General features: G+C 31.7%; 1 protein-coding gene across 5 annotated transcripts in view; it reads right to left on the bottom strand.

Annotated features, from left to right (window-relative positions):
- Positions 1-3,309: 3,309 nt before the first annotated feature.
- The window catches only part of LOC148620306 (uncharacterized), a 33,393-nt gene continuing 21,643 nt past the window's right edge, over positions 3,310-15,059 (bottom strand). For all 5 annotated transcript variants that reach the window (XM_088581077.1, XM_088581075.1, XM_088581076.1 and 2 more), the window contains 5 exons: positions 14,192-14,298; positions 11,726-11,866; positions 11,051-11,131; positions 8,390-8,602; positions 3,310-7,099 (listed from right to left, as the gene is read on the bottom strand). In XM_088581077.1, the coding sequence (XP_088437203.1) occupies positions 6,983-7,099; positions 8,390-8,602; positions 11,051-11,131; positions 11,726-11,866; positions 14,192-14,298 (659 nt within the window). In that variant the 3' untranslated portion in view covers positions 3,310-6,982. The remainder of the gene's footprint in view (positions 7,100-8,389; positions 8,603-11,050; positions 11,132-11,725; positions 11,867-14,191; positions 14,299-15,059) is intronic.

Genomic DNA, 15,059 nt, shown 5'->3' with positions numbered 1-15,059 from the left:
TTTCTATTTACATTTAAGTAATATTATTTTACTCAAAATCATAAATTTCAACATATTTTAAAAGAAAAAAAGAGTTTAACGAAATACGACAACTATTATTGAGTCTTTCAAAATCTCAAAAATGCTCTTTTTTCTTACTACGACAATTTATGCAAAGTTCACGGCTTATTTTTTTATATTATTATAACATTCCGTTTTCCAACAAAAACTGCTTTCTAAATATTATTTTTCTTAGCTTTTCAGTAAGTCCTGGACTTTTAATATCTGATTCTTATTTGTCTTGTCTTATATCTCTATAGTTCCATTTCTGTCTTTCATCCTGCTTGTAATATCTTATCATCGGCCCTGCCCTTGTTTTTTTCCACACTTCAGTGACTGGTAAAACACAAGGGGGAGTGATTTAATTTAATTAAATGGAAATATAAAGAACTACATAACACACGGCTGGAATTAGGAATGTAATCATGATAGGTTTTATGGTAATTAAGCAGTATAGTGGATATTTTAAACAAACACTCAACAAACAAGAAAGTTTCCATGATTATATACCCTAAACATAACTTGACATAACCGATTTGTTCACCGTGTCATAGTTTTCGTTATGAGCAACTCAGCGGGTGTTTCTAGAAAAGCAAGGCGAGGACGTTTGTCCTACCGGTGTAATTGGTCCGTACTCCCAGTTTTTAGTGCATTTCGGGTTGCTCATTTACTTTCTTTCTATGTGTGTGTTGCTTTGGTTGTTTGTGTCTATTTTCCCTGTCCAGTAGCTATATATAGTTGATTTTTGGAGTCTTCCTTAAAAGTTTGATTAATTGACCTTTATTATTATTACATCAGGGAGTTTACATCACATTCTCCGCCTGTGTGCAATGCACTTGTTAAGTTGCTTTTTTATTTGATATTACCAAAATATAAATTATTATCTCAATTATAGCGGATAATATGGTTCACTGCAGATAATAGAGTTGTCTTCCCTTGATTGAATAGCCAATACCTATTGAAATATCTGAGGTACATGTACATGTATTGAACTAAATGTCAGTATCAGTATGTTTTGTATTTAGGGGATAACAATACACTTTTAACCCCTTTAAATGCCTGTGGGTTATAATAAGTACTTATAAATTCTTATAAAAAAGTAGACATTTTAGTTCGGTACTTTCGAGCAAAACAAAACAAAACAAAAAAAAAAAAACCACAGATACCGAATACATATGTTAACGGGCATTTTGTCATTAGACCAGTCGTTTATCTTTACAGCGTGAAGTTGAACTTAGACAGATGTTGCCACTCAATAAATTTATTGACATTTTGAATTGACTCAAATCTTTTCGTGACTAAGTTGGACCAATAGCCGATATTCCTGATCAAAAACAAATACGCACGGTCACTCAAGGTAATTTTATAAGCGCTCAAATCCATTTCATTCTTTTCCACAGCATGAAAGCAATTTTCATTCAATGAAGTGGCCAATTACACAGGTACTATTACACCCATCATCGAAGTTATATTAGTTGACATGTGGAAAATAGAATGTTACTATTCGGTTAAAATGGAGGGGGAAATTCACTGTAATTGCCTAGTAGAAGTTCATACTAGAAGAAAATTCGCTTTCTGCGGCCGTTATCTATGCTCACAATTATGCTAGTCGATGGTTCTCATTCAAGCTGCTACGAATATCACTATGTATGATAGCCTTAAGATGAATTAGAAAAAAATAATGTTTGCTTTTTTACAGCTTAAGCGCGTCAATTTCATTAGTCGTTTTCAATGGTGATAAAAGGTAACAGTTATATTACTAAGTGTACATATAATTATGCAATCGTTTTGGGATAAAAATCGACCATATAGGTATTTTAAGACTCAACAAATCCAAGGAACACATTTATGCTGGACATAGTCTGCGTCTTACATGTATATAAAAGCCAGTTAGAATGAAAATTATTCTTCTCTATGTGTATCTATACGTACATCATCGTCGGAATACTCTACTTTGCCGACTTTACCAATATATGAACAAAGAGAGACAACTCAAAAACATAAATTTTCTCCCTGAATAGTGTCAGGGGATACATTTAAAAAAAAATGTAAGGATGCTTTAACATTGTTCATACCCAGAAAAAAATATAAGGGTGGGGTAGTGGGTGGTTATTTGTTGGTTCTATTTTATTGGGATGGCTGTAAAAAAGGACAGATGTACACCATGAATAAAGAAAAGTAATAATTATAATTGAACCCAACGAAATACTGCACAGTAGAAAATAGATTGATCAAAAGCCTCATTAACTTGAGGTGTATAAGGTGTATATGCACCTTCCATGGGCGGAGTCCGAGGGATTCAAGGATTCTTACTTCTCATTTTGTTGGAAATTTTTGGTTGATATCAAGCATTAAGGTGGGGGGGGGAGGGGGGGAGTTAAAATTGACAAAAAAATGGCTGAAGCCCCTCCCTGGATTTGACACTGCCTTCCAAAAACTAGGACTCAGTATTAAACAGTGTGTTAAGTATGTGTCCTCCATATTGATATTATCAACCATCATTTAGTTGTTCAAGATCTGACTGATGTATTAAAATGATTCAAAAGTAACATACTATTGGTTCAATATTGCTGGGGCCAATAACCTAACAACGAAGGTTAACATTATATTTAATCACAGGTACACAATTGGTAACATTTAGCCTGCAGACTAGGGTGTTGGTGGGTAGGGATTACCCTCCTCCCACACACCCAAACACACACATTTTAAATTAACCCCCTCAAAACATCCATTAAGATATTATTGGAACCCAAGTAGTAATCTTCCATCTGGAGGTGAATGTGCTACAGTCCCTGAACCTTTCCAGGCAATGATTTTAAGGGTCAGTGACTGCTGACTGGTCTGATTGCAGTTTTCTTATGTAAAATGACGGATGATCAGTTAAAGATAAAACAAATGTAAAATAAAAGTTTTAATTGATGTTTTAATCTACTGCATTATGTTTATATGTGTAAAATTGATAAATAAACCAATGGATTCTGTAAAATATATTGACTCGTCTGTGGTCCTAAGATGCGATCACCAGTTTAATGTATCACCAGTTTAATGGATCTATTTGACGGATTGATGACTGATTAGAAACTGATCAGTGATCAATGACCAATTACAATATTTGTTACACAGACCAGTTCTGTACTACCAACAGATCTAACAAGAAATCATTGCTCTGTAACCGCTAAATTATCTGACTCAAGGCAACCACAAAATTATCTGACTTACATGTAGTAACATTCAGATCATGAAAATTTTTTACGACCAATTACATAAAAACATGATTTTTAACAATTTTATTTCTATTAACCAAATGTGTATCAATAACAGTGAAAAGTAAAAACAGCTTCTGAAAAGTAAATTTAAAAAAATGTACACAGAAAAATAATTGTAACTAGTCATTAAAAAACGTGTTGGTGCAATTTAATAACTACAATATTCAAGTGGAAGGAATTACAATTCCATAAATTAACAATACATCCTACTTAAGCATGTTAAAATTGAGAGTTATTATACTGTTTCCAATATTTGTAAGTTTCGAAAATTAGATTTTGAATATTTCATAAAAAATAATCTTCCTGTCTTTATGGAACAATTATGAGGGGCAGTAGTAAATAAAATGGAGATCTCAGTCTGAAATGACAAATTTTGGAAAAAAAACAGTTATTGGAAATCATATTCATCTATTAAAATTGCTAAAAAATTACTGTGATTGTTTATAATTTACCTTGAATAGTTGACAAAAATGAATGCTGTCTGATTAATTAGAAAAATATGTACTTTGAAGGAAATAGCAATTAAAGTTAAAAAATAATATAAGTATTGTACTATAAACTTAAAAAAGTCCTCTAATATCACATCTGCGTAAAGCTATTGAACAACAATAGTCTAAATACTGATACACTTTAGAACAGTTAAAAAACACATGAAAAAAAAATAAGACAAGTAAAACAAGAACTTGTGATGAATAATTAAATTGAGCAGTAAATACCAAACGCTGGACGGATATCAAGTAAATTTAACTCTAAAAAATATTTTCAATTCATAACTAGTTGATATACATTGCTATTTACTCAGAACCATTTAAAATTATATGTCTCTTTTAATACTGTAAATTGCAATTTAATGCTAGTGCTTCTTTACTTACCAAATTAAAGTATTGACTTGATCATTGAATGAGATAAAGAAATAGTATGGAGGTAGACTCAAAACCAGAGCCAGGTAAATGTAGCTCTAAATGTGCTGATATACTTTCATTTTGGAGTAAGTGAAATAACATACTGAAAACTATTCACAAGTTTATCTTTTATTTCAAGACTCTCAAATTTTAAATTCAAAATTTCAATTTTTTATCCTTATTTTGCAAATGGTGATAGCATTTCAACAACATAATTTAACAGAACCTAGTTCCAAAAAACTTTCAGAAATTTCTTGTCAAAGATGTATTTGCATGCAATAAAAAGATCATTTTGAGTTACTGAAGACTCTAAGAATATATTTTAAGACAAGATTTTATAAAAATTTGCAGAACAAATGCCTGTTCTTTCTGTCCCATTTAACTATTATCATAGTATTCTTTATCTTTTCATTTACTCACATTTACTGTAAAAAAGAATTGAATTTTAAAATTAAAACAAACTTAAATGATCAAAAAGGCACTTCTAAATGTTGGGATAATACTTCTAAATGTTGGGATAATACTTCTAAATGCTGGGATAATACTTCAAACAACAGTCATCATGTAACTATTGATCATGGTATTTTCAAAATAATGATATCATCTTAATGATAATCTAAATGATATTTATTCCTTGGTCACTTTCTCTATTCTTATTAAATCTTCAAACTAACAGAATTATGTCTAACACCTATGAAAAGTTAAGATAGATTGTTTCTCTTACAATGGACATAAAACCCACATTACCTGTCAGGCATGTTATGGGACCAAGCTTCTACGTAAGAATGTTTATAATATTCTATGTTTCATACTTATAATGAATAAGTTCCCATTTCCTATATTGTTCTTTTCAAAGTTTGCAATTAAAGCATAAAGGATGTTTGCTGGTCATGTCCACCCATTTTGTGTCCAATTTTTGGATTCCTCTGGTTTTATCCATTTCATAACATTAATCTTATTTGTCCAGTGACCCACACTTTTCTTTTCATAATTTCAAATGTGATTTGAGAAATTATTTCTTCAGTGTTTTTAATAAATAAAACCTGCTAAGGCAAAACCAATGATAGTCTAGAGAAATACTTTTCCCACCAAAATTTCAAATGCTTATATCTAAAAAATGAGCACATGGACCCATCTAATTTGTTCTTTTTATACTGTTCTAGCATGAAAGATGTTAACAGATTTTAGAACCCTATTAAATCCTTGTTCTTCTTTAATAGACCAGTGACCTTAAATACAGAATTAAGTATTGTAATATAAAGAAACAGAGAAGCAATATCTACTTCTATGATCAAAGGGTAAATATCATAAAAGATCTTCCCAAACTGATAAGTACATTTACAGTTAACTTCTCTGAATACATGTACTTCAGATAATGTATAAATCTGATGGGCTTCATAATTTGATACATTAAATTAATATAAATTCTTAATGACATGAATATTATTTCAATACATAAATAGCAAAACTCAGTAACATACGTGATCAGTCTAAACAAGTGATGGAAATTATTGAAAATGTAGCTGTGTAATCTTGTAGGATATGTCATTTAAAACACATATTACAGTACTTTTATTGTCCTCATTAATATGTATTTAATGTTCTAAAATTTTCACCTATTAAGTTGTAATTAAAGAATGCATTTATTGTTTGATGTAACAATATGAATATCTAACAAGTGAAGGGGGAAATAATATTTTGAGTTCAGTTGTTCAACAAATTGATAATAGCTTCATGTATCAACCTTACTGATAGTCATTGTTTTATTTGAATGAAACTGGCTTCAACAAGGAAGACGTTCATATAAAAAAATTCACAATGCCATTAGAGAGCATATTTTTTACAATAAGACATTTAAATTTAATACTTGGTAATACACAAGATATAGAGATAAAAGAACAGCTTAGAAAATAAAAAACAGGGAAGTGATGTCTGTTTCAATCATTATATGAAGGGGAATCTTCCAAATAGACAGTTCCTTCACTAGTTTGAAAAACTAATCTTTATTTAAATAATGCAAAAAATACAACAGAGGTACAAAACACAAATTTTAACATCTATTAAGGAAAACAGTAATTTAGATGAAAATTTGGAGAAAATATTTAAAATATGGATGGCCATATTTTATTATTCATTGTAAAATATCAGCTGGAATGTGGTAAACTATGCATAAAACCCTCTAGACAATGAAATGTATAATTAAGTTGCTTTAATTAACAAATCACAATGATCAAAGATATCATATGCTTAATATTATAATATGGTGTCAAATATCAAGGTGACCAGTACTTGTGTACAGAGTGGGCCTTAACATTAAAAACTTACAAAATAGTATTCTATAACTAGATTTTTGAGCTGTTGAATACCACAGATTTTAATATCAAAGTGCTGAAAAGCTACAAGAAATCTTATCTCTCACTGTTCCTGCAAAAATGTAATGTGAGCAAATAAGCTATTAAATATATGGTAACATTTTCAAAAGGGCAGGACGGAATATAAGATTAATACTTCAACATTTGCATTATCATGTTAATACCCCATGATGTCAGTAACATTATATAACCATTATTCTAATGTAAAAAATAAGTTATACATGTTCAATGTAAGTTTTTCATCTTAGAAATGGCAACAAGCCATTTTATAATCAAAATAAACAGGTTTTCCTTTTAAAGCTTTACAAAATGCATTCAAGCAGCTGAGTTATATAGACACACACACTCTACATAAATAATGATAATATAATGGCATGAGATAAAATTTTATAAATCTAACACTTCAGCAAAGTTGTCCAAGCACCAAATTATGTTCATTGCCACCAACAGCAAATAATCTACCTCCCATGGTAGAATCTAAACAGTTAACAGGTCCTTTCATATTTACTTCGCCAATTTTCTACAACAAAACAAAATAAATAAGGTCAGCAAGTAAGGCCACTCAAGACTTATCTATGGATATCTAAACAAGAGGGTGTAAGACTTGAATATTTCATTTTGTTTTCCTTCAAATAACACAAACAATAAAATATTTTCTATAAATATGCTTGACCTTGGTGACCCATGCCTTGATCTGGAAACTGTAAAAAGGATAATGTGAAAAGTCCAGACCAGTTTCCTAATTTAAAGTATAATTTTTTTTTTCAAATATTAATTTAATCCGTGTGTCATTAACTATGCAAATTCCTTCCATTGGTGCTAGATGTTACTGAATATGGATTTCCTATCTAAGCTTACAACTACATGCAACATTTGTGCAACAGAATAAGATGGACAGAATTTTGACAGGCAGAACTACCATCATGTAAACATAAATGACTAGACAACAAATACCTATCTAGCCAAAAAAACTTTTTCAAAGATTTCTGAATGTTCTACAAATTTTGAAGCAATTTTATTTTTGCTTCTTAGAAAATGTCTTACAGTCCTAGTCAAATGTTGGATCAAATGATGTGAAGGTCAAATAAACATTAAATTGGTTCTGTGGCTTATTGCACTGTTCATTGCCTGTACACTGATTTCACTCATCTGACCAGTTATGCTTATTGTCTGTTTACACTCACCTGGCCTGTTGCCATGTTTACTGGCTGTACACTGACCACACTCACCTGGCCTGTTGCAATGTTTATTGGCTGTACACTGATCACACTCACAAGGCCTGTTGCAATGTTTATTGGCTATACACTGACTACTCTCACCAGGCCTGTTGCCATGTTTACTGACTGTACACTGACCACACTCACCTGGCCTGTTGCCATGTTTATTGACTGCACACTGACCAGACTCACCTGGCCTGTTGCCATGTTTACTGGCTGTACACTGACCACACTCACCTGGCCTGTTGCAATGTTTATTGGCTTACACTGATTACACTCACCTGACCTGTTGCCATGTTTATTGGCTGTACAATGATCACACTCACCTGGCCTGTTGCCAAGTTTATTGGCTGTACACTGATCACACTCACCAGGCCTGTTACCATGTTTTATTTTTGCAAGTACTGATCACAATCACCTGATTTGTTGCCATGTTTATTGCCTGAACACTAATCAGACTCACTTGGTCTGTTACCAGGTTTATTGCCTGTACACTTATCACACTCACCTGTTGCCATATTAATTGCCTGTACACCTACTACACTCACCCGGCCTGTTGCCATGTTTGTTGCCTGTACACTGATCACCCTTACCTGGCCTGTTGCCATGTTTATTGCTTGTACACTGTTTGTCCCACTTCCTCCCGCCAGAACAGTATCATTATCACAATACTGAGAACAGTATAAATAGGCACCATCATGTCCTTTGTAATCAAATTGAACTTCTCGTTTCACCTTCCCTGATGTCCAATCCCATTCTTGTAGAGAATGATCACCAACCCATGATCCTGTCAATATCTCCCAGTCCTACAAAATTAAAATGCTATTGAGACATACATGTTGTATTTTTACTGGTACTGAATTTTTTTTTTATTCTGTATTAAAGAGGGACAAACTGAGAGGTTTTAAATTTTCACTTTTTTGGGTAAAGGGGAGCTGTTTCTTTATATTAGAAAATACTTTTTGATGGTCCTTTTTTATTTGTACTTTTCATCCATCAAAAACATAAAAACTAATGCAACACCAAAAATACTTCCTTTAAAGGTAGATTGTGAAAGCCTGAATAATACGAAATGGTTTCTTGGTAACTCAACCAATGAATCCAAAATGTTTACATGTCCTTTACAAAAGAAAACAAGATCCTATCAATTAGTTATGACTGCCCAGCATGACATACACATTCTGTAAATTAAAATCTAGGATTTGCTGATAGCTTGTTATTAAACTATTTTGTGATTAACAGAAATCTTTCTTTCTTTTCCCAGATTTAGTAAGGACTATTGCAGTGGTTTCCAATTTTCTTACCCTGATATAGCCATTTGTTATACAGAAACTCCTTTTGATTATTGCCTTGAGTTTATCAGTAGTTTTGTCATTACCCTTCATTTGTTATTATAAGCATTTAAAAATATCATTCCTGTTGCAGTTTTCAATCATAATATTTGGCATAAGGGTCCAGACTTCATAAAATAATAATTCTAATCATGAGATTCTTCATGCTTGTAGCTGTTTTTGATTGGTCGAGAACGTCATTGCCAGAAAGTTCAAACATGCATGAACTTCGCCAGATCGTTCATACACGCATGAACACCAGTCAACTTGAAACCAATATGGCGGCCGTGTAGTTCAAAATAGGGTGGCAACGGACTGAACGGCATAATATAGCCATAAGAATAGTTTATTACATATACAGTGAAACTTCTCCAAACCTGCCACCACTGGGACAAGAGAAAATAGCTGGTTTATAGGGGTGGCCGGTTTTGTGAAAAATAGCAATGCATTCCAAGAGCTGTTTCCATTAATGTGTTCTATAACCCTACACCTCGGTCAAACATGTTGAATGCCAATTCAAAACTTTTGGCCTTTTATTACATTTCAAAGCTTGCATTAGTTGTAAATGATTTGATTTTATTAACGGTACTGTCGACAAAAAATGTTCTTGGTTTTGAAAGAATGTGTATTAAAGATCAAAGGGCTATTGATGGTAATTAATCATTTGTATTGTTTTCATAAATCACCTATGAATAAAATCTAATAATTTCACCCCTATGTTGTTTTGGCATGGGCACAGCTCACATTAACTGACAGTTAAAAGATTGTAAAGATTGTACTATTAAATGTCCCCGATTGCCTGGAGTGTGTACACACCAATTAACAGCCAACCAGTGACAAAATGTAATGTCTGGATTAAATTTGTTGTTTAAACTACTGTCTCCTTCAATTATCACTGATGAAATGCAAACCGGTCAGTGAATGAATTATTAATTACGTAATTTTACGTAATCATTTACAGTTTTGTTGACACATTTATTATTTTACAGGTGAACAATAACTGGGTGGCCGGAATTGAGAGGTTGTTTTTATTTGAAATATGCAACTAAAACCATGAAAAACTGGCCGGTGTACGGTTTTAGGGGGTGGCCGTTCTACTGAAGACAAAACACACAGGTTTTAAGGTACATCGGCCGGGACTATTGAAAATGGCCGGTTTGAAGGGGAGACTGGTTTTCTGAGGGTCCAGTAATGGGAAGTTTCACTGTACAATGATTTTACCGGTCAAGTTTGTTTGCAGAGAGTAATTTTCAGCTCGGGGAAAGAAACTTATAACTGAGTCTAACTGATCCCTTAAAAAAAACCTTGTTGTAATTTTCCTTCTTTCTTGTTGTATTTCCTTAATAATTATATTCCTGATGAATTGTTAACATCTCGTATTTTTCAATGCCAACTATCACTTCATCCATGCTGCCTTCACTGTCGTTGTGCAGACCATTATGTGTAAATATTCATTTACGCTCCCATACGAGTGCAAAGGAATGCGGGTGTATTGAAGTGTAAACATAAACACAGTGTATCAATATAACCGACTGAGGGTAACTTTGACTGTCGGATAAAATTATAAGGATTGAACAGCTATTTTCGGTTGTTCATGTATGAATGGATCTCTCTACTCTCAAACATTACATGAATGGCCTTTGGCCGTTCATTGAGTTTGGGAGCTCCGAGATCCGTTCATACATGCATGAACGACCGAAAATAGCTGTTCAATCCTATAGTAATAGCCTGTATTTTAAGATTACGTCTTATTTCATTCTTAGGTAGAAACATTGCTATTAATTAATTATACTAGCATAACCTAAGATTAAATTTCTGAGAGAATATCATACTATTGGCTTGTCAAACTGTAACAGGCCAAACCTTAATAATTCTTACAAGTAGTACATAAATACTGATATATTTGTTTTCCCCTCTACTAACCTTTAGGTCAATACTTTCTCCACATATATGAGGTCCATGTATTGTTCTCTGAACTCCGTTTTTAGTGGTGTGATCCCATATCTGGAAAAGTATCAGTTGATTTTAACATGTCAATTTTTCACTAATTCTGAACTGAATTAAATGGTTCTTTCATTCAAAAATTATCATAAGAATTACATAAAACGTAGAATATTGTGTGCCTTCAGAATTTTGCTTTAAAATGATGACTCTACAGCATGAATCAGCTTAATTTGTGTGTATTATATAGTTGAAAAGTTGATCATACCCAAGTCTTTCAAGCAATGTTTTAAACTAAAACTTTCATATCAAATTATAGGTATAAATTACATCAATGGGTATAGGTTATCTTCATAGATCAAAAATGGAATTCCTAAAGTTTGCATCAAGGACCATACATTAAATATCAAGCTTGAAGAAGTCAAATAATCATCTCAAAACATTGCAAAAATTAATGTTTTATTTCTCAAGTCTTCTTTTTAGGTTTTAATACCAAGGTTTAACAATGATTGATGACAATTTAAAAATATTATGAAACAAACTACAAGTAAATGGTCATGAAATAAGTGTGTAAAAATAATTTGAAACCTTTACACACTGTTTTTCAAGAAAATCATTTATTGAATTTCCAACTTTTCCCATTACAAGTAACCATACCTTCAAATGATTCTCCCATCCACCTGTTACAAATATATTATCTTTATTTGGATGATATTTCAGACAGAAAACTCTCATGGCACAGGAAGCTATTTCAGTAGGATTTTGTGTGTTATCGTATCCACCATACATTCTGTCAAGCTGGGGAAAAAATTAAAAGTCAGTCAATTCTTTTTATAAATTGTATTCAATTTTTGAAGTTACATCACCTTATACATTGTATCAGATTATTTTCTTGTGTGACTAATTTTCATTTTGTTAGCAGTAACATATATAACACTAAAATTAGACACACTGAAAATTACCCTTAAAAGTTGAAGTATTTGATTTTTTCAAAAAGAATTCATCCATTAGAAAATCTGAAGATATAACTTCTCCTTTCCCCTCAGGTCTTCATCTTACTACAGTTTACTTCAAAACACAAAATACAGGTAATGATAGTTCCCTAATTGAGTATCAATTCAACAAATGAAAGAATTGAGATGTTTAATCCATCAGCTTGGGTGCCAATCATAAACTTGGTTAAAAGATAAGTGTGTAAAAATAATTTGAAACCTTTACACACTGTTTTTCAAGAAAATCGTTTATTGAATTTACAACTTTTTCCATTACAAAGATAACATGTGGCACCAAGAATATTAATTAATAAAGTATTTGAATTAAAATTCTTTCCTACCAAGCATAAAATCTAGAACTGGGTATAATCCTGAAATATTAATAAAGCATCTTGTTATTCCTTAATTCTTTATTCAACCGAATTAAATCAAAACATCACATTATCGATTAATTTAAATACCCCTTACAGTACCCCAAAAGATATTGTTTATTTGTACACACATCATGGATCATTGATCGTCATTGTGAAGTTACTTTTTTTTCTGGAAATCTTGTTCAAGCTAGAAACATTGTAGTTAATTTATACACAAAAATTTATGCATATCATTTGACAAAACACGAAATTTAATACAGCAAAAATTAAGCTATTTTACCTCTCAAACTGCAAAAAAAAGCCTACACAAAAATTTTCTGATAAACAACAAACATTGGGTCAATTAAAGCTTCATGATATGTAGAGCTGCAGTATTTTATACTGGTCTTTTTGGTATAGTGACTATAATTTGTGCTGTGACTTTTATTTATTTATGATAATTTGTACTGACACTTCTCTTTGTATATAATAATTTGGTACTGACTTCAATTTGTATATGATAATTTGTGCTGTGCCCTCTCTGTCTATAATTTGTGCAGTGAATTCTTTTTGTATATGATAATTTGTGTTGTGACTTTTATTTTTATACGATAATTTGTACTGTGACTTTTATTTATAAATGATAATTTGTGCTGAGACTTCCCTTTGTATATAATAATTTGGTAGTATGACTTCAATTTGTATATGATAATTTGTGCTGTGCCCTCTTTGTCTTTATAATTTGTGCAGTGAATTCTTTTTGTATATGATAATTTGTGCTGTGACTTTTATTTGTATATGATAATTTGTGCTGTGACTTTTATTTATATATGATAATTTGTGCTGAGACTTCTCTTTGTATATAATAATTTGGTAGTATGACTTCAATTTGTATACCATAATTTGTGCTGTAACTTCTATTTGTATATGATAATTTGGTACTGTAACTTCTATCTGTATATGATAATTTGGTACTGTGACTTCTTTATGTGTATGATAATTTGTACTGCTTTAAGTCATCACTACAGAAGTTTTATGGTCGTCATCATGAACTCATGGATCGTTATGGTGTATCCATCAGCACCATGAAAACTGATTTATTCAACGGGTTATAGTTTTCCTTTCCTCGTTTGTCTACCCCGGACTTGACTTTTTATGAGCAACTCGGCGGGTGTTTCTAGAAAAGCAGAGGACGCTTACCCTACCGGTGCACCTGGTCCGTGCTCTCAGTTTTTAGTGGAGTCCAAGTTGCTCATTTACTTTTGTTACTTTGTATGTATGATTTTAGTTACTTTATGTTCTTTGTTGTGTATGTCTGTTTTCCATGTCTGGTCTTTGTCCCTGGATTACATTCTTTTGATTACCGCTATAACCTTGGTTCCCTTGATTACTCTTTATGATGATTTCTAAACTACATACAGGTCTTCGAGTGGAAGGATGTGGATAATAGAAATAAATCACCCCCTGTCTGTCCGTCTATAAATTATATAAACACAAGCTTCAACATCCAATAGATTAATTTCAAAGAACTGGCTAGAATACGATCAAATGGTTACCAGTATATAATTGAAAGCAGTTTTTAAATGAATAAGTGATTGCAATTGAGAATACTGGTAATATGGATTTTCTTTTTACATTACTTTGTTACATGTATGTAACATCATGTTTAATGATGGCTGATAATCAAACAAATATCATTAGGATTTAATTGTGTGTGGGACAAAGAATTTTTTTCAGAATTAAAAATGAACTTGCAATGCTACATTAAGTATACCAACCTGGAATGTCTTTGTGTCATAAATTCTAACATTGAGATCTTTTCCTGCAGTTGCAAAGTTAAAGCCATCATAGTCAAAGTCCAGACAATTTATTTCATTACCCTTTTCTGCAAAATACGGTATAACTTGAAAACAGTGGGAAACGTTAAATCCATCTGTACTATAAATGTTAACAAAGCTAACTCTTTACTTAATTTAGCATTAATGTTATTTTTATCTATAAATAAAACCATACAACAAACAAAAAAAAAGTGATACATTTTGCAGATTTTCCACCTTTCTAGGAGTAGATTCTGGGTAAATTTAAATTTCCTATTAATATATACTCAGATGTCATGTGACTTCTGATTCTTATAACCATCTAATGTCAATCTAAAGGACATCCAGTTGATAACCACTTTAAAAGTATTTCCACCCCACAAGAGATCTAGCAGATGAATATAAAAATGGATCAAATGAATTATTTCGTATAAATACACTGCCTGTTTTTACAGTATAAGATTGAAATTATATTTTACATGATTGATTGTCAAAGAGAAATTCAAATACATACATAGAAATTTGAATTACATTTTAGCAATGCCTTTAATATCCATATAAGTATTTCATGTGATAGACTACATTTTAACCTTAAAATAGGTTGTCAACATTACACATTGAGAAACAAAATATAAACAAAATGAAACAAAAACAAAACAAAAAATTTTGAAACGAAATTTGAACAAAATTTTGAATCAACACATATTGTGTGGATGTGCGGCTTTAGTAGTGGTGAAAGTGCCGATCCCTTAGAAATTAATTAATCTTTTTAGAAAAGGTAGCAATACTATGTAGATATTTGGAAAAAAATACCGAAATGTCACATTGT

This window comes from Perna viridis, chromosome 4 (assembly GCF_037379345.1).
Source record: "Perna viridis isolate PV_CMFRI_1.1 ecotype Kerala chromosome 4, ASM3737934v1, whole genome shotgun sequence".
In the NCBI taxonomy this organism is placed as follows: Eukaryota; Metazoa; Mollusca; class Bivalvia; order Mytilida; family Mytilidae; genus Perna; species Perna viridis.
Note: the sequence above shows the minus strand (reverse complement) of the source record. Positions and strands in the feature narration are given on the sequence as shown.